The sequence below is a fragment of the Cucumis sativus genome, chromosome 3, assembly GCF_000004075.3.
Source record: "Cucumis sativus cultivar 9930 chromosome 3, Cucumber_9930_V3, whole genome shotgun sequence".
In the NCBI taxonomy this organism is placed as follows: domain Eukaryota; kingdom Viridiplantae; phylum Streptophyta; class Magnoliopsida; order Cucurbitales; family Cucurbitaceae; genus Cucumis; species Cucumis sativus.
Window position 1 is genome coordinate 443,647 of NC_026657.2, and position 20,553 is coordinate 464,199.

At 31.1% G+C, this 20,553-nt stretch overlaps 3 protein-coding genes and 1 long non-coding RNA gene across 7 annotated transcripts; 2 read left to right on the top strand and 2 right to left on the bottom strand.

The window, feature by feature from the left end:
- Positions 1 to 448: 448 nt before the first annotated feature.
- LOC101222256 (ganglioside-induced differentiation-associated protein 2) lies at positions 449 to 2,442 on the bottom strand. The gene is made up of 3 exons (XM_004146118.3): positions 2,120 to 2,442; positions 1,366 to 1,630; positions 449 to 910 (listed from the first exon to the last, which is right to left on the bottom strand). The coding sequence occupies exons 1-3, from the start codon at positions 2,244 to 2,246 to the stop codon at positions 697 to 699; spliced, it is 606 nt and encodes a 201-aa protein (XP_004146166.1). The 5' UTR covers positions 2,247 to 2,442; the 3' UTR covers positions 449 to 696.
- Positions 2,443 to 8,110: 5,668 nt separating this feature from the next.
- LOC116402791 lies at positions 8,111 to 8,858 on the top strand. Its single transcript, XR_004215439.1, has 2 exons — positions 8,111 to 8,229; positions 8,315 to 8,858. It is a non-coding gene; the product is annotated as an uncharacterized LOC116402791 (long non-coding RNA).
- Positions 8,859 to 9,677: 819 nt separating this feature from the next.
- Positions 9,678 to 11,019, top strand: LOC101221319 (protein IQ-DOMAIN 1). Its single transcript, XM_004146116.3, has 2 exons — positions 9,678 to 10,120; positions 10,490 to 11,019. The coding sequence occupies exons 1-2, from the start codon at positions 9,821 to 9,823 to the stop codon at positions 10,667 to 10,669; spliced, it is 480 nt and encodes a 159-aa protein (XP_004146164.2). The 5' UTR covers positions 9,678 to 9,820; the 3' UTR covers positions 10,670 to 11,019.
- Positions 11,020 to 11,218: 199 nt separating this feature from the next.
- Positions 11,219 to 18,265, bottom strand: LOC101220844 (serine/threonine-protein kinase STY8). 4 transcript variants are annotated; one of them, XM_031883106.1, is made up of 16 exons: positions 17,687 to 18,257; positions 16,706 to 16,820; positions 16,260 to 16,360; positions 15,881 to 16,000; positions 15,416 to 15,470; positions 14,819 to 14,929; positions 14,605 to 14,655; positions 14,343 to 14,512; positions 14,144 to 14,251; positions 13,334 to 13,407; positions 12,890 to 13,065; positions 12,722 to 12,817; positions 12,005 to 12,085; positions 11,837 to 11,890; positions 11,622 to 11,756; positions 11,219 to 11,546 (listed from the first exon to the last, which is right to left on the bottom strand). In XM_031883106.1, the coding sequence occupies exons 1-16, from the start codon at positions 17,887 to 17,889 to the stop codon at positions 11,463 to 11,465; spliced, it is 1,734 nt and encodes a 577-aa protein (XP_031738966.1). In that variant the 5' UTR covers positions 17,890 to 18,257; the 3' UTR covers positions 11,219 to 11,462. The 4 variants fall into 4 exon arrangements, 3 of the variants coding, with proteins under 3 accessions (XP_031738966.1, XP_004146162.1, XP_031738967.1); XM_004146114.3 differs by having other exon boundaries at positions 14,343 to 14,518; XM_031883107.1 differs by having other exon boundaries at positions 14,343 to 14,518; positions 16,706 to 16,865; positions 17,687 to 17,824.
- Between the last annotated feature and the right edge of the window lie 2,288 nt (positions 18,266 to 20,553).

A 20,553-nucleotide genomic window follows, 5' to 3' on the forward strand; every position in this document is an offset into this window, starting at 1 on the left:
GTAAATACTAAAACAATTTTGTGCTACTTTACAAATGTTTATATGGTTTTAATTAATTATTTATGTGCTGCTTCCATAGCTTTAAAATCATCATAATCTTTTAATCGTACAACAATATATACACCATAACCTCACAACTTTTGGTAGCAAATTCATTAACGAAGGAGATTTTTAGCTACGATAAATACTATTTCAAAATCCTCCGTTTATTATTTATTACCGTATTTACTATATTCATCACAAACTATTATAACAATCTAGGATTATAATAATTCTCATTATCCCTAGCATCTCTTTTATAAGCTTTCATATGCTAACTCAGTATTTATTGCTTGATTAGTTTTATAATAATAACTTTGGCTTTCTATTATCATTAGATGAAATTAACCTCAAGCATTATAATACATAAAACTCATATTATCATTGTGAAAAGTAATAATACAGTGTGGGTAAAAGAAAAAGAGTTATATGTGATTAAAAGGCAATATATACAGTTAAAAGCAAACCAATAGCTTCGTCTTTTTATACAACCATTTTTCTTCTTCTTCGAAAGAAAAAAAAAATCAAATCAAATATATACAAAGCACTTCTTGGTCTTGAGGTCGAAAAAGAAAAAAGAATGAGTAGAGGCCAAACAAAGCTCCAAACACAAATTCACTTAAAACCAACAGAGAAGGCCATTTTTAAATTTTGTGTTTATGAAATGCACCTCATGGAGTAGACGTGAGATTCCACAGATGGTGCACCATACACCCTAGGATGATCACTCTCGAGACCATAATCCATCATGGGACGGTACTCAAGATCTTCATCATGATCATATATGAACTCTGGAACCTCGATCTCGTTCCTCCGTACATGCTCCCACAGCAGATCAATTCTGCTCACGTACCTCACCTTTCCATACACCCTAAAAGCCCACATCCAAACATTTCCCTCTCATTAACACGTTTTAAATACTTCTTCTTTTATCTTCCAATACCTCTAAAGTCTATCATTATCACTTTACCAATAGATCATGACGTTAGGCGTTCAAACTTAAAGAGTAATGAATTAAAAAACAAGTTTATTTCATCAATTTTGATGGTTACATTATAAATTAATAATAGGTTTCTAAAATCTTCAAAGTAATTTTTCACTGGAACAACAGAAGAAAACTAAAATTCATTGCACTTATTTTGTTTCTAAAATCTATTTGATAATAATTTTAAAAGGTAAAATTGTAAAATATTTATATATGTAATGCAATTTTATTGCACATGGAATATCGTATTTGAATTCGTTGATAAATATTTAAGTTTATTTTGAAAAGAATATATTATAAAAAGTGAAATTGATAGAAGAAGAAAGTTTAGAAAATCGTACTCGCTAGTGAAGAAAATGCGACCAAGAGTGGCGAGGAAGAGTCGGGCCTGGAGGTCTGGGTGAACGAAATACACGGCTTCAAGATTAGCCTTGACGGCGGCCGGAATCGCGTCATAGATTGATCGAAGGGCGGCGATACCGGGAAAGTTTTGGCTCCTTTGAACGCCGGTATGGAAGTACAAGATCGTAAAACGCTTGTTCTTAAGCCTAGGGAAGATCTTCTCCTCCAGATGCTTTTTCAGCACATCCAAACTCACAACCCGAGCTGATTTAAACAACGATAATAACAACAACAACAATTCAATCTCATTGCTTAAAACACCAAGAACTTAGAATCAAAGCATAGCAACGATACCGTTCAGTACAAATATACAAATACATCTCAAACACAGTCCAATTTCAATTTCAATTTCAATTTCAATTCCTCCGATCCAAAAAGAGCAAGTAAATTAAAATAGAATCAGTGCATAGTAACGCTATTCCGCAGACAACTTGTGGTCGAAAATTCAATTCGATCGAAACAAGCAAGAAAACAGAATCCAAGCATACTTCTAAAATGGAAGCAGAACAGAGCAAAAAAATCGAATCACAGCAGATTAGGGCAAAACATTCAAAAACTTCTTGAGCACAAAATACCGTACCGATAAGGACAAGAGTATATCAATTTAATCTGATCTCGACGAAAAGAGCAAGAAAACAGTAGCAGAACATAGAAAGGAAAATATGCAGAGAATGTGAGAGAGAGAGAGGAAACCTGGAAAGAATTTTCCAGTGATGCGGAGAATGCGGCGGCCTTGCTTATCTCTGCCTTTGATCTTGAAGACGTCGAGCTTTTCGAGGTAGTTTTGCTCCGGCGGAGGAGGGGGAAGGTGAGCAGCCATAGTGAAAGAAGTGGGCAAAAGCTGGTGAAGATGGGAAAGAGAGGAAGGTTTAGGGTAAACAAATTAGTATACGGATAAGGATTGATGAAAGGGATTTGGTGAAATTTGATGATGAGATTTCAAAGAGAAAAACAAAAAAAAAAAACAAAAAATAAAAGGAAAAGGAAAAGGAAAAGGAAAAGGAAGGGACGAAGATGATTGGGGGGAAAAGGAGAGAGGAGCGGATTGTGGGGGCTAATATGATTTTGTCACGCAAGAATATTCTCTTAGCATCTTCCCCTCCCCAGATCTAACCTTCTCTCCCGCCCCTCATAAATTGTTAGTGTAGGGCAATTTCAAATGGTTATGGTAAGTCATTCAAATTACACTCTTAAATAAAATTTAAATTTTCAAACGTCACAATTTTTTTTATTATTAGAGTCTAATTTTACCATGAAAATATTGAAATATAATTAAAATTATTTTTATAGGAGTATTCATACTTCCGTTCGGTTTGAAGCTGAAACCAAATTGAAGCATACATTTGTGTCAAATTTAATCGCTTTCAGTTTGGTTTTAAATCATCACATTCTATAGATATATGTGCCTATATAATCTCCTACACAATTGTTTAACTTTCTATACGAGCGTTCAACTTCTTACATGATTGTTTCGCTTTTTATTCAATCGTTTAACTTTCTATTCAATCATTTGCTCTCTTACACGATCATTTAGCTTTCTGTACAATCGTTTACTCTATTACACGATCGCTTAACTTTCTATACAATCATTCAACCTCTTATTGTTTAGCTTTCTATACAATCACTCAACCTCTTACGCTTCAGTTCGGTTTTAGAACCAGTTTAATATCTTAAACCAAAACAATCTACATAAGAAGCAGTGCTTATTTAAACGAAACCTTACTGAACCGCAAGCATCCAGTTTCAGTTTGGTTCCAATTCGATTTGCAGTTCAGTTCGTTTTTCAACTGGTTTTTTAACACCCATGTGTTCCTATACTTTACAACTAATTTTTTTGTAACTTGTTCAAAATTTGTGTTAAACTGCCGTTTGTGTATGAGTGTTTACTTCAACTTGCCCGTTAAATTTGGTACGACTTTTTTACTATAAGACTAAATTGTTAGTTCGTAAATTGTTATAAGCTTCAACAAAATTATTACAAATCAAAGTTAATAAATTGAATTGCATCGTTTACTTCTATGAACTTTAATTCATAAAATTTTAATTTTATGCCTAATAAATTACTATTTTAATTAATCTCTCAATTTTGAGGTTTTTGTTTATTTAAACCCTAAACTTTTAAGTTAAAAAAAAACGTCACGAATCTACTCGACGAACAAACGTACCAAAATGGTCATTTAATAAAATTTATTTTAATTTGTAGGCTATTTTAATATTTGTCATATTATAATATGAACGAATTGTATTGAGAAGACATTAAAAACATACAAACAAATTCAAATATAAAAATCTAAAACCATAAAAGAATGAGGATATGAACAAAATGTTATTTTTAACTTCTTTTTTTTTAATATAAAGATAAGATTAGTAACATTAAATAATAATAATGAAAAGAAGAGGTTGAAAATTAATAATTAGAAAAAGAGTTCATTTCCCAAAATCCCAACCAATAATCAATTGCTAAAAGTTTTTATTGTCCTTTTCTAATTGGTCATAAATTTTCAATCATATATTATAAATTATATCTCTTCCATTTGTTAAATTTTGACCTTCAAAAAGGTTAGTTTTTCAAACCCTACCTATAGAAAAGGTTTACTTTATCCATCTATATATCATTTGCCTAAATTAAATTTAAAAAAAAAAAGCGTAGATCTTTTAATTTCACGTTAAAACAAATCTACTTCAGTCAGAAATAAAATATTTTCAACACTAAAATTTCAGATTTTATCAATAATTGACATTGATAGACACTGATATGCTTCTATTAGTGACATTGATAAACAGTGATAAAAGTTTATCAGTTTCTATCATTGATAGAATCCAAAATTTTGCTATAGTTTATTTTACTATATTTGAAAATGCTCGTTTAGTCAATAGGGTAGCAATTCATTTATTTAAAATTGGATGATTCAAATTTTCACTGCTATTTTGTTGAAATTATATATAAAAGAACGTTAATTTTCTCATATGTATTGCTTCATCGATCACTCGAAAGCATATATTATCAATTGATAAAACAATCAAATAAAAAATAATCTAATAAAAATGAAGTTTGACCAATTAAAGGAGATAAATCCTTTAATTAACTTAACTCAACGACAATGGATATGTTATCTCTCTTTAATCAATCAAAAGTTGAATCTACCAATTTTATGATTGTTTTATTAGAAAAATATAGAATGATTTGAATACGAACGAGGTTAAGTTGTCATCGACTCTCTATTGATAACCTCTATCACTTTGGTTTAGGTTAATCATAAGAACTAATTATTTAATTTTAGTTTGCTTTGTATTGTATTAATTAAAAAAAGAAAAGGTTACTTAAGGCTAATGTGGTCCATTAGAGAGTGGGAGAATAATTAAAGAAGCCATCAACTTTGATATAAACACATTATCTTCAAACATTATATTATATATATATATATATATATATATATATATATATATATATATATATATATATATATATATATATATATATATATATATATATTCTATAGTGCTATCTTCCAAATTTTGATTTTAATATTTTAAAACAAATTGGTTTTATTTATTTTTTGTATAAAGAAAAACTCTTGTCTTTTGTTATCCAATAGGATTGAAAAATGGGGAAATATTCCACATTGATTATAAAAAAAACAATACTAATAATGGAGTTTAGCATATGCTTATAATTTTAGTTTAATGTAACAATTTTGTGTTTGCTCCACTAAATAAGCATCCATTTTTGTTATTCTAGTAATACTTTTTTTCACCCTTATTTTGATACGACTATTTGGGTCGAGTTGGTTATATATAATAAAGGTATATATACTTAAACAAAAAGTCAGACCCAAACTCAAGAGTTAGTGCGTCGGGATCTAGTATCTTTCATGGTTTGGGATATTTACGTCAAAGCTAATCGTCTATCGACGCGACTTGTCTTTTATCGTGGAGTTGAAGAATGAGTCTAGCTTCTTTCTTTTATTAGATATTACTGCTCACATATTAAGTTGTTGCATACGTTCTTTGTCTTACTACATATTTATTAAAGTTGAAGTGATATAAATTTGGTGGTGTGATCGATCTAGAGCATTATTGTTTTGAAACATCACAATCTAACAATGGAGATATGTTTAAATGGAAAATGACATCATTTTTCTATTATTGATGAAAGTGGTGTGACCTTTTGTGAACGAGTATGAGAGATCATAAAATATTAACATATTGATCTAAGAATAATATATGTTTGAATGGACAATCAAATTTGTACGAGTTCAAAATATAGAAAAATTTCAAGACTAAAATTAAAAAAGAAAGATGATATCAAGTTGCCTCGAAACAATCTCCAAAGTCAAAGATGCTTGTCCTATTCTATTGTAATCGTTAAAAAGATAGATATGATATTAGTGTATGCTTTTATGAAATATATAAGCAATAGTTTGTGTTTATAAATTCGTTTAATTACCAAACTAAAAACCCTATTCACTTTCTTAACTAAAAATATATCAATTCATCAATTCTTTTATTATCAATACGATTAAGGAAAAATTTTCAGATTATATCAACAATAGATATTGATAGTGACTGATATGCTTCTATCAGTAGAATTGATAGACAGTGATAGAATTCAAAATTTTACTATAACTTGTAAATATTTTAATTTATTTTACTATTTTTAAAAACGCTCTATTGTATGATAGGATTTTAACTGTGTTTTGCATTTTCATAAGGAAATAAAGAATTAACACTTAAGCAACATTATTTCAAACAAAAACTCTTACTTATATGGTAATTAAGTTTATGATTTATTAACAAATTTAACACGAATATATGTTTTTAAACAGTAAAACGCGAATGAGCAAAATTGTTTTTCGTGAAAATTTTCATGGCTGTTGAGATCATAGTAAAGAACAAAATCCTAATGTGAAAGTCTTGAACATCGATAATACATATGAGTTTTGGGTTGAAGTCAACGTTGAAGATAATGACGTTACGTTGTTGTAACTCCTAGAATAGGTTAATGATTATATATCACCGCTAAATAAAGTTATGGGTTATTTGTATACATATATATTTAAGCTTGAATTTCATTTCTCCTACCGTGAAAGTTACAAAACCGTAAACCATACTACGTTTTTTTACAAAGGTACATCATAGATTACGACATTTATCTTTGTGTATCCAACAACCGTCAAATCGACCCCATTATAGTTTTGTCATGTGACAAAATTTTCTTACATCTCTTGTTATATATAATATTTCACCTCTTAGGATGTGTTAAGGACGACCCGTAAGTTTCTAGTTCAAATCCACCTCTTCATATTTGTGTTCAAAAATTAACACGTATATACTCTAACGAATTTATCATTTATAATTTTCATAAAAAGTTTTGGGATAATCTCGAATAAAGAATTGGTAACATTATTCTTCCAATTCTTTCTAGAATTTATGCTGCCCATAATAAAGAAACTTTTCACTTTCATTTTCCTTTTACATCTTTTGAACCCTATGTTCATTTAAATATTATTTTCTGATAGCAAACTTTTTCGGTTGTGATCTAAATTATAGATATGAAATATTATAATCTAATAGTATAGAAATATGCTTAAAAGAAGCAAAGACGATATATGGTTGTTATCTTATCTTACTGCGATGAACGTCCATTCTTCGAATGAAATGGGAAAAAAATTATATGTAAGACCAAATGGGTCGGGGAACGTGCATTATGTGTTCTTGCCTCCACCCCGATAGTCTTTTTTTTTTTCATTTATTGTAGTAATTTAATATTTTATTATTATCGCTCTATAAATTTTAAGAAAATTTGTTAAAATAGAAGAATTGACAAATTATTTACAATCCATAGTAAAATTTTAATCTAAACCCAAAATGGATAACTAAAATTTTAACTCAAATTCAAAATATATATGTTTTTTTTCTTACACGAGGTAAATATTTTTCTATATTTTATATTCGAATTAAGTTTTTTTTGTTTGGTGGTGGAGATAATGAATTAATTTAAATTTAAGTAATTTCTTTATAAATTCAAAAGCAAATTTAACGAGAGTTAGAAGTAGAATACGTCTTTTATAATACTCGAAGTCTCTCGCTTTCTTATTCTAATTTTACGATTGTGGGTCAACTAAATTTATAATATTTTGTCAAAACTCAATTATCCAATTTAATTGGTTTTCTTTTAAAAAATTTATTAGAAACCTCTCGAAAAGTATGAAAATGAATAATGATATAGACATTAATTTATTCTACAATCATGCATATGTCAATTTATATGTATAATTCATAATTCAATTACTTAAAAAGACAAGTTTACTTCCATGGTAAAGTTCAAATAATATTCAAATCTTTACTAATACACAAATAAATAATTAGATGGTAATAATTATTATTATCATCACTATTATATTAAAAAAAAACAACAATAAATTTACATATAATAAAATTTCTTTCTTAAATTAAATGAAAAAAAAATCCACTATTTTAGTCCACATTCAAAATTAAAAAAAGAGAACTATGATTTAAATTAGATCAATGTTATAATCAATAAACTATAATAAACACTTCAACGCTCGAGAAGCGCCTACAACTTTTATGAGAGAATCTTTTACTTTTAGATAAGCTTCATCTAAGAGAAAACAACAAGTTGGTAAAGCATGATTATCTCAAACAATATTGCACCTAAAGAAAGGGCTATAAAATGTCACGCTATCTACCCATCAAAACCCGAATTAAAAAAATGAAATCTACGTTAAAACAAGTAGCAATTTTCAAACATGGGATGGAGATGTCACACGAAATGCCACCCGGTATGCTTATCGTATTACTTTAATTTTTGTTTAAAAACCGTAATTTCATAACGATATCAAATTGTGAATATGTGTATAATAACAGGAGCGAAAACAGAATGGCCAGAGCTTGTGGGTAGAGATGCAAACGAAGCTGAGTTTATTATAGTGAAGGAAAATCCTTTTACCTTACCTTATGTATCTCACCCAGATTTAGAGTTCGACATGATCGGCGCAAATCCGAAATTCTTAGTTAGTCTTCCGGTCAACAATCTTGAAGACTATTTGATTGTTAAAACCCCTAGATGTGGACACTAAGGATATGCATATAGTTGAGAGTGATTTTTAAAATCGTTAATATCACTTTTGTCATTTTTAAAATCATTACAAAAATATGTTTTTAATCGTGTAAAACTAGTTTTGATATCATGAAAATTGTATTTAAAAGTAAATTTATTTTAAGTGATTAAAGACGTATTTAAGAGTAATTTTAGAAATGACAAAAATGATTTTTAACGATTTTAAAATCTCACTCTCATTCACTAAATTGTTAAAATAACGTTATCTGTCTTAATCCAAATATGCAAACTTCAATGATCTTATGATATGAAATATGAATAAAATAACATATTATTATTACGTTCTTCTCTTCTCATCGTTCTTTTCGTAATTAAGTGTATTGTCGATTACCTCATGACATCAGATTCACTTTTTTTTTCTCTCTCGAACACTTCACTCTTCATAACATAGATGTGTTGTTCCTCTTATTGTCAATTAGTCCAGACTAACTTTATATACAGTTCAAAAGATGTTTCTAAATGCAAAGAAAAAAAAAGTATTTATAAGCATTTAGAAAAAAAAGTACATCACTTTGTATACGAATTCTCAATTAAGCCTATAAATATATATGCTCGCTTTAACTTATACAAATTACTTGAATTAATTTGCTTTGGTAAAAAATAAGCAATAAAAAAGGTTAAAGGATTGTGTATATTATTCTACTCATCAATAATATTTGCCAAATTTAGTCTACAAAATTAAAAGAGTAGGTAAGTTAGTATCATCTAAGTCAAAATGAGTTTAGCTCTAGTAAATGATATCGAATTTTTGAAATGAATACAACAAAAGATGTTTGTGGAGCTTGTTAAAGTAAAGTCTAGAGGTAGAATAGCCTAAACTACGTTATTATTATAGAAAAGAACACTTATGTGCATAGCAGTTTAGTCTTATTTCATCTCAATAAATTGTCTAACTATACAGTTCGTCACATGACAAAATATTCTCCCATTGTTCTAATTTTTGTTCATGTGATTGAAAATGAAAATGAAAGGTATAAAGATGTGTATATGTTTGGAATACAATGAAGCAACCAAAGTCAACTCATGAAATCCTTTCTCATATATTAAGAGAGACATGTCCTCACGTTGTTGGATTTGTGACAAAGCAACAACGTAAACACAGATTCAAAATTTGGTAATTTGAATACATGTTGAGCACATCTCCCACTTTTTCTTGCAAATGGAATCCATTAAAGGGATCATAAGAGATTATGGATACCATATATTTATAAAACTTGTGAAGAAGAAGAAGAAGAAGAAAAAGGTAAGTGAAAATGGGGATTACAAGGAACTGGTTTAGAAGAGCAAGAAGGAAGCTGATCAGTAGAAATGGCAACAGCAGAGACGTTTTTCTGCAAACAAATGCAAGTCCAATTCATGATGAAGAACAAACCAATCTTACATTAACCCAACAACAAGATGGAGAAGAAGAAGAAGATGAAGAGGAAGATGAAGAGGAAGAAGAAGAAGAGGAAATTGATTATGAATCAATGACACCCAGATTTCAAAACAAAGTGTTGTCTAAAGAGGAAGAGGCAGCCATCAAAATCCAAGCTTGTTTCAGAGGCCATCTTGTAATTATATCTCACCATGTTTTCTTTCTTTTCACTATCTAAATCTCTATATACATTTTACCTTTGAAGGATGTTTTTTTTTTAGTTTTAGAATAGTATTTCTTAATCAACGATAATTTTGAAAAATATAGTTTTTAAAATTTACTCAACGTCTTAAATTTTATAAATACCTTTTAAATTTAGTTAGATATTGAAAATATGTAAAAAAAATAATACAGTGAATAATGAATGAATTCATGTCTTTTACACGATAACTAGAAGACTCAAAAGTATTCATTAACAAGTAGAGGGGAAATTTTATTTTTTGAATTTTTGATTGGTACAATTAATCATTTGATATATCACCTAACAGTCACGCTTATTGTTCAGGCAAGACGAGCATTTCAAGCCCTAAGAAGTTTGGTGAAGCTACAAGCGCTGGCTCGAGGGGTGTGCGCGAGGAGGCAGGCACGAATAGCTCTTCAATTCATGCATGCATTGGTTAGATTGCAGGTTCGTGTTCGTGCTCGTCAGCTTTTAAACAGATACAGTGAAGAGTCTGATAGTTGAAGAGAAAGGTATCATATAATACTAGCAGATGCTTCTACAAGAAATATAATAATCCTATCAATCTGTTTGCCAACTCTTTTGTTTTTATTGCCCTTGATTGTTGTCTGGTGATATTTGGATTTCTCTTTCTCCTTCATCTTCATTTCTCAAGTGCTTTGCAGCTAGTTTTTGAAGAATTTTTGCTATAATACGATTCTCTTGAGATGAACAAGTAGAGAATCCACTTGCTAAATTCTTTTTCTTTAATGATTGAATATCCATTGTCTCCTTTTCTTGTAAATAATGTGGACACAACTTGATCTACATGTGGAACGACATTAACTATAAAACCTAATTGATTCAAGGTTTAAGTGGGTTGCTATTACCAGTGTAAGACAAAAGAAAGAAGATAAAAGAGATTGAGAGAGCGAATTGATAAGAATGGTATTAGGATGTGATTGCAAGAATGATAATAGGGTCAAACTACCTCGAATTACTTGATTTAACTTGTAGTTTGGTTACCATTTGTATCTTAATATATATTTGGTTCTATCAATCAAACTTGTAATATCGAAGAAAGAAGATGAATTCTACATTCAGATGGATCAGTTTTAAGTAACATATTATACAGCATGCTAAGGGTTAGGCCAAGAACATTGAAGGGTTCTTCCAATACAGCTGTTAGGTAAAAGAAGGAAAGATGAACACAAAAGAAGAAACAAAAAAGAAGGTCCAGACATTTTCCTTCTTTTTGTGGGAGGGTTTTATTGATTACCAGCACCATTGCAACTCTGGCTAAGCTCCTCCTGTGCATTCAGTGGTGCCTCTTCTTGAAGGCTGAGAATAATGCACCGGATAACTTATCCTTCTTGCGTCGATTTTCCCCGCTGTTGTCAACCTGCTTCAATTGAATCTCACTGAGAAAATGTTTCATAATTCAGTAAGTCAGACATTGCTAATGAAGTCTACCTACCTGCTCAGCTATCTGCTTGAGGATCTCCAAAATTTCAGAGAAGTTTGGCCGTTCGGTTGGATCGTGCCTCCAGCATCTTTCAAGCAGTTCAGCAAGAACAGGATGGGCATTCTTTGGTATGGTAGGCCGCAGTCTCTGCCAAACCAAGATGGATGATAAATTTAAGCATTTTAGTTGCAGTAAAGGTAGTGTCGACAAGAAATTGATCTCGATACCTTCTGGACCACGCCAACTGCTGCTTGTAGTGGGGTCATGGATGAGTATGGAATCTAGTAATACATCAAAATGGCGAAAGGGTTAATAATATGTAGATTAAAATGGACAGGACATAAAAACATCCATACAGTGAATACTGAATACTCAAATCAAAGCAAGCTGCTTACTTCTCCAGTTAAAAGCTCCCATAAGGCTATTCCAAAGCTGAAAACGTCTGCCTTATGATCATATGGTTTATGCTCAATAACCTTCACATCAGAAAAATAAATATATCGTAAGGAAAAATATGTCACATCCTTTAGAATCTAGAGCGACAGACATTGGCAAACTAGTTGGTAAAATGCTACTGACCAAACTGCGTTTAAGTAAAACTTGTGTAGTAAACAAGTAATTAATTGAAAAAGGTTCTGCTGTTATGAATTCAAGGAAGACAAATCAGTGGTAAAATGTTGGTGTGAGCGTCAAGAATAAAAGAACATTTAATGTCATCAAGGTTAGATATACCCTTTCTAACTACTCTGCTCCATCTAAAGCCGTGCTATCAATTGAACTGTGCAGTCCTTCGGTGTCTTAAATTCATCACTGTTATCACTCTTGAAAATGTTGGTAAGATCAATATGCAAATTCTAGGTTATAATTTAATCGATCAATTACCTCACAAGAATAATAGACATATCAAAGTCTTAAAGAAGAATAATCAGGCTTGGCTGAACCAAATTGCATACAGCAATCTTACACAAGCATATGACATATAGGATACTAAATCTTTCTTTTTGATACTAAATTTTAATCGTTAATTTGTTATGTGTATCCAGTAGCGTATATTTTATTTGGAATGATTAAGAAGGTATTTAAGGTATGAGAAATTAAAGAAAAACACATACTTCAGGAGCCATCCACCGGTATGTTCCAGTTTCAGCAGTCATCACTCCAGATTGAGTTTGAACTCTGGCAACTCCAAAATCAGCAACCTTGACAACCTGAATCGAAGGATAAATGGTTATAGATCGAGGAATATTTCTCATTTTTGCAGTTTTAAAAACTTCTCTCACCATGTTTTCATCCATCAGAAGATTTGCAGTCTTGAGGTCTCGATGGATTATATTATTTTGATGCAAATAGTTCATCCCTCTTGAAATATTAATGGCCACTTTAAGTAAAGATGGAAGGTTAAATACACCTCTTTGCTTATGAAGGAAGTCATATACACTTCCTCTCGACATAAACTCTGTAAAAGATAAAGCATGAGCAATAATCAATTGGACGAGAAACAAAATAAATACTATATTATAAAAATCTGTGAGTGAGGAATTTTCAGGAAAAACACACAAAAACTCAAAACTCATTTGAAAGGAACATATCACAATATACAATTACGAAGGTATTGGTTTAGATAATGCCACATTGCAATTCCATAGAGGACTTTTTATAAAGGTAAGAAACAAAATTTCTAGAAGTGACACGCTACCATTTACTTATCAATTATCACAGCTTACCTGTCACAATACAGAGGTTTGGAGGTTTAGTACAAGCACCAAGAAATTGAACAACATTTTTGTGCCGAACTTTCCTGCAAAAATAGGAACCAGACTTTAGTATAGTAGTAACGAACTTCATCCTGCATTACTTGTCCCAAGTAGTTGTATCTTGCGTAAAAAAGGAACACTTGGAATCTATTAATATAAATTGTTTTTGAGTGCTTTTTGGGATTTTTTTTTCCTGAAGCCATTCATCTTCAATATCAATATGGGAATTTTTAAGCAAAATTATATGGAGAGTACTGAGGAATACCAGTTGAAAATAAGTTAAAAATGAGTTTCTTAAAACATATTTGAAGATGCCACTCTAACTTTGAAAGACCTAAAAGTTTTAGCTTTTCATCAGGCTTGCATTTCAGACACTTCCCATAATGTTCCTTCCTTTCAACAATCCTTTAAAACGGTAAGAGTATGATTATCCTCCATCGTACAATCCTCTTTTGAATTGGTATGTTGTTTTGTCTATTATCAAATATGCATCTGGACTCTGGGGCATGCCAGTATTTTACCCGACCACAAATGAGAAATTAGAATTTTAAGACCAGAAGCACCTCTTCCCTGTAGAATCATTGTTTTGAAGACTAAAGACTAGAAAGTAACAGATGATCTTAAATTCAATCAAAAGTTGCAAGGAGTTAAATATCTAAGCCCAACCTTTTCTGATTGCTACATTTTTAGCCTAAAACCCATTGTATTCTACGTTGTCCTTTAAAGGCATACCATATGTTCTTCTAAAGCTCAATGGTGTTAATAACAATATAAACAAACCTCATTATATAAACTTCTTGAGAGAATTCTTTGAGCATCTCTTCATTAATACGCTCAGGCCTCAGTACTTTAATAGCTACTTCCTGACTACAATACGTGCCCCGATACCTTGAGAGAGGGAGGGAAGATTAGGATGAGGATATGTTAACAAGTTTTTTTATTAGTTAACAATCATATGTCATAATTAGATAAAACTTACAGGTCCCCAAATGACCCAGATCCAACTTTATTCTCAAATTTTAGTTGACTGATGTCCATTTCCCAGACATCAGTACCATCAGTAGGTATTCCAACACAACTAGGAAAAGATTCAACTCTATTCTGGTTATGCTTACCCAAAGCAGAACTGGGCTGCTTTTCGGACCAACACTGCTCCTGCACCCCATTTCAGGTACGTTAAAAAATTAAAGAAAAAAGCTCTTAAGTTTGTATCAGTAAAAATTTATGAACTAAGAAGATACCTTAAAATTTAAAATTTCTTTTTCTAATACCCTTTTCAGCTCCTCAGTTTCCTAGATTTTCCAATATTCAAGTAGTGAATGAAGAAGAACAATATAACATATGAATGAAACAAAATAGTAAAAGATGTTAGAATGAATTGCTCTTGTGAACTACCAAATATTGATCAGAAAGTAAATGGCGAAGAAATTTTAAAATGCCTAGATCAGATCTTACCTCATAAGGCCAACCGTCGATGACAAAAACATCCAGAGAGAAACCATCAACAGAGGAGAAAGCATGAGCTTCTTGTATGTTAAGTCCAACATCAGCAAGTAAGGAAGTCAACTGACCAGAACCAAGACTTTCAATCATTCACTGAGGGGTGGAATAATTAAAGGGAAAAATAACCCTAGCCAACTTATATATCTTCTTCAAATTGAGTTTTTGCAAGAGATACTTATAGCTTATCGTGAATGCATTGGACATAATGAGACCAATTTTTTTAAGGACGTGACTGATACTTGAGGAATGATTATATAATATTAGATACTAAACTGCAGAAAGTCTTATTAAACAGCAAGTACAGGCCCATCAAATTACATGGTCCGAATTGCCCAAATTGTTATTGCAGAGAGTTTATATTCTAACTCGATTTTTTCACATTCTCATGCAATAGTAAATTCGTTGATGGGTAGAAAATCTTGGTCATGTTCTAAAAAACTGGTAGCAGCATAGAGCAAATGTGATCGTTTTCATGTAGGTGAATGGATTTCAATTCTATTTAACAAACATCAGACACTACGGCTCTGAGTTATTAAATAGGTAAAATACCTGACTAAGGAGTTTAGGCTTGTCACTTGTTGCAAATGTGATCTCATGCATTGGCCTGTAGATTGTCAATGGCAGAATGAAACAGTAACAAAAACATCAATGTGTCAAAAGTAGATAAACATTATACACAATAAAAAATTGCTTTTGTAGTGCATGGCATTTGCTTTATACTCAGTTATAAATCCCATTGTCACTTGAAGAATATATCGACTCAGATACATAATAAATTGAAAATAGTAACAAATGGAGCAGCAAAATGTTCAATCAGAGCATGAAGAAACTGGCCAAGAAAAAGGGTCTTGCATTAGAGAATGTATTGGTTTGTTTGAAACGTGAAAATGTCTCTCCTCTCTTGAATGTTCTAGAGAGACATGGGGTCGAAAATGAATAACTAGATTGCAGCTCATACTTTTTTACTATTTTAATGACCTGCTCTGATGTATAGTAAAATAATCTTTTCCTCACCGAGAAAAGCTGGATGTAACATTTGGCGCACTGTCCCTATCTTCAACACCGTACTTGCTGCCCTGAAATGTAGGGGCTTCAAGATTAGGTGAAGAGCCAAAGGTTGGAGGTGGATGGTTCCTAAAAAGAGAGAAAGGGAATCAGTAGGCACAAAAACAAAAAATAAAATCAGAACAGGCACACGCGTGCACACACACATATTTTATCACCAGGATCAAAGCGCTCTTGTATTAAGCTCCCCAAAGGTTCGAACTTGGGACCTCTAACCCAGTATGATCTAGAGACCCCAAGCCCTTGCCAACGGGGTCATCCCTTAGGAGCCTAGAATCAGAACATAATTGTAAAAGCACTCCTACAGAAGAACATTATTGAGCCTCACCCCTGTCTGTTAGAATAGTTCAAAGAACTCTGAGCATCTTCCATCATAGAAGCATCCAAACAAGAAGAATCGATAAAATTTTCATTAGCAGAAGGATAAACCTGCATGACAAAATTTAAATTAATTAATCAGAAAAATATTTAATCTAGACAAATATCTATGCTATGTAAAATTTAACATCAAGATCCTCTAAAATCAATTCTCAAATATACTATGTTAAGAAGTTTAAGCTAATTTCATTAAGTAACCATGAGCCTACAAAACTAGAACAATTAGAGAATAAATTCTTCTAAAAACGGGTAGATTCTAGTGATACATAGTCATGACTGTCTACTCTCTCAATATCTCTCTCGATAATAATAATAATAACAATAAGAGGAACTGGCAGTTGAATTGATACAATTAGCGTAATGATTCAAGCAGTTGATTGAACTTGTAAGTTTTACCTGCACAGAACGAATTTCAAATACAGGTCGGTTAGACGGATCCACAGCCAATTGAAGTAATCTCTTATGGGTAAGGACATCTTCTGCCCTGTCGACATTCACATCCAATGCGTATCTATACAGCAATAATCAGGAACTTAACAAAAACGGAAGGAGTGCTCTGGAAATCCAATAAAAACGTGATTATAAATACTGAAAAACAAACAAAAATAACATTTCATTTGTAATCCAAACTATACACAGAAGAATTGATACGTTCAACAACCTGCAACCACACAAATCCTCATTGTACAATACATCCTACTCTCACACTTGATAAACCATAGAAAAATAACATAACTCAACAAAAGGCTAAATATACCAAAATAATGATCTCTAATCTCCCAAATAATTCGGAATTCGTCCATTGCCGTTTAAAATATTTAATTTACTCCTAATGTACTAAAATTTCCCAACTAGGTTCTTCAATGTACATATTGTTAAAAAAAATATTCAAAAAAAGTTCTAAAATGTCATTAAATTATGGTACACTAGTCATTGGAATACTCAAAACAACGAAACTCAACCTACTTATTAAGACAGTCCTTCCAAATGGCATATGCCCCACATCTCTGAAAACGATAATAAGACAATAACACAATGAAATTGTTAAAAGAACTTACTTTTGCCATGTTTCCAAAACAAGCCTTTAATCCCTAAGAATTAATATAATATTTAATTTTATAGTTTAAAATGTCATTTTCATATCATAAAAATTGATTTTGATTTTGAAAACGACCAAAGTGATTATGAAATCACTCCAAACATGCCCTTAAGCCATACAAGTTAAAAAAAAAATAAAAAATAAAAAATTAATAGTTCTTCCAAGGAGGAGACAGATAATTAGTGAACATATTAGAGATCATTAACCATACAGCACAATGAGGTAGAAGGGAAATTAGCATAGAATCGACAAGAGAAGAACTAGGGCAAGGAAGATACCGAGCAGGGAGGCGATTGAAATGAAGCCAAAGCTGATCATCAAACCCAGGTAGATTAGCTTCATGGAAATTGGATTGCTGGATTCGTCGAAGAACTTCGTTGTAAACTTCAAGCTTCTGACGATGATGCCTCGGGTTGACATGGGAAGAGGAGAAGTCGGTGGCTCTGCTACCGCAGCTCTCAACATCATCTTCAATCGGCATTGATAAGAATAGTTAAGAAGAAGAAGAAGAAGAAGAGAAAAAAAAAAAAAAAAAAAAAAGCGATGAATGGAATCAGATAAAAAGCTTAGGTGTGGAAAATCAAAAGGGGCAAAAGAGAAGGTAACGAGGAATGATTGAAGAATCCCACATGGGAATTGGAAATTAGGAATTGCGATCAACTAAAGAGAGAAGAAAACAACAACAACAACAACAAGATGAAGTAGAAGAAGAAGAAGAAGAAGAAGAAGAAGAAGGTTGGTGTGAAGTGGAAATGGGTGAGAGAGTGGAAGGAGAGAGAAAGTAAAAGGAGAAATTTTCAGGCACTTTTTGGAGTCTTTGGGTTTCAGTGAACGAAGAAGTGGAGAAATGGGAATTGTCGCGGAGAGCACACAAATAAAAAATAATAACTTTATTATTATTTGTGTATTTTTAAAATAAAAATTTGGTATATAAAATGTAAGTATTATTTTCTTATTTAAAAAAACATTAAAAATTATCCTTTTAAAAAAAAAAGAGAAAATTATTAAAGAAGATTACAAATGAAAAAAATACTAAACATAAAAATGGGCATAGGATGATTTTTGTTTGGTGAGGTTGGGGATATTCAATCAATCACTATGCTATAATTATTGTAAATAAACAAATATTTGAATATTTGAATATTTGAATATTTAAAAGAGAGAAAAAAAAAGATTATATTAATGATGGCATCATCATGTACAGTCGGCATCGAGTCATATGGGCCCCGCAGAAACTATATAAAAATAGCCTTATTGGATATTACCTTTTTTTTTCTTTTTCTTTTTCTTTTTTAATTTTAAAAAGAAAAAAAGAAAACTAATTAATTAATTATGAATGTGTTTTTAATCATTTTTAATGCTTTCTTCAAATATCTTCCCCCCCCCCCCCCCCCCCCCCCCCCCCACTTTCTCTTTATTTATTAAAAAACCCTAAGTTTTATAACTTGGAATCAATTAATACTCTCAATTTCATTTCATTTAACCTTACAATTCGAATCTTAATCTTCTTAATTTTCTTTCCACTACTTTAATAAGTCTAAATTGGATTATTCCATAATGGAGAAGAACCAAACATACCCCAATTGCTTGCCTTTTATACTTATGTGATATATATATATATATATGACTTTGTTTTAGTGGAACTATAAGCCACTCTTCCTATACTTACCTAAATAAACATCTATTTTATGTCGTAATAATTATAATATCTTTTTTAGGCAACATGTACTGTAAATTAAAACATCTAATTATGCAAGTAGTTTTTAAATTAATTCATCCAGAAATCAACGTTATCATTAAAATATAAGATTGTTAATTAAAAGGACAAGAGGAACAAGAGAATGTGTAACGCCCAAGTCCAGGATTTGGAATTCGGATCTCCGACATTTCTGAGTCCTTCAACATGCTTTGTCCTCACTCACATGCATTCTAGAAAGATTCTCAAGAGATCACCCAACATAGAATTACTCCAAGTTAAGCACACTTAACTTTGAAATTCCTATGATTGAGCCATTGAAAAGAAATGTGCACGTTGTTGGTATATGTATTGACTTTTTAAGCTTTTTTTTAACATTACTTTCATGTCCTTAGGATCCCTCTCATTTAGATGTGATATCAGTTCGTTCATGTCTTCTTCCTAATTTCGAACGTTATAGAATGACTATCTGTATATATGTGTGTATATATATGAAAATGTGACTAATACAAGCGGGCCTAAGATTACTAGATCATGCGTTTCTTGGATCATATTTTTAGTGCATGAACTTAATTGGTTTATATTGATATATATCCTCAACATAAAAGGCTAAAGATTTGAATCATTTGACAATTGAACCTCACACATTTGCTCAACTAAAACAAATGAATGTGTTGGTGACAATGTCCATCATGCTCAATCAATATCAACTCTTTAAAAAAGAAAAAGAGCTTTTTGACCAAAGGACAAGTGATAAAATAAGTCATATCTAATCAACTAAAATTATTGCAAGAATAATCAATTTGTTTGCAAATGGGTCAACTACTTATTCCTATAGAAGCCAAGATATTTTGACAATATGATTTTTACATTTTGAAAACACTAATCAAAGTGGCTATATCATTTTTGCATTTTGCGCATACTTAAAAAGATATTGTATTTTATAAGATACGGAAACAAAACAAATTCACATGTGATGTGATTCATTCTAATATTTGAACTTCCAAAAAATCTTATGATGATTGGAAGTTTAGAAGCACGAAAGGGTACAAAATAATTTAATCTCATAAGCTTATGAAAGCTAGTTTGAGAAGCACCAAAGGTTACAAAATAATTTGATTTCATAAGCTTCTGAAAGGTAGTTTGTAAATATGTATATATAATTGGATACGTAGTACATGGAAATACTATCAATCTCAATCATCAAAGGGATAGAGAGATAATACATAACTCAAAAACTTGTTTGAGTTATATTCTATAGGAAGCAATATAATATGAAATGAGTTGTCAAACAAGTAGTTGGAAATCTTTCAAGAATTGCTTTTGGTAACCAATCATTTGACTTTTTTTTCTTTTAAAAATTAAGCCAATAATTACTAGATTCATCTATTAATCTATACATTGCGTCATCTATATGTTTTTTTAAGAGATTTTCAAAATCAAAGCCAA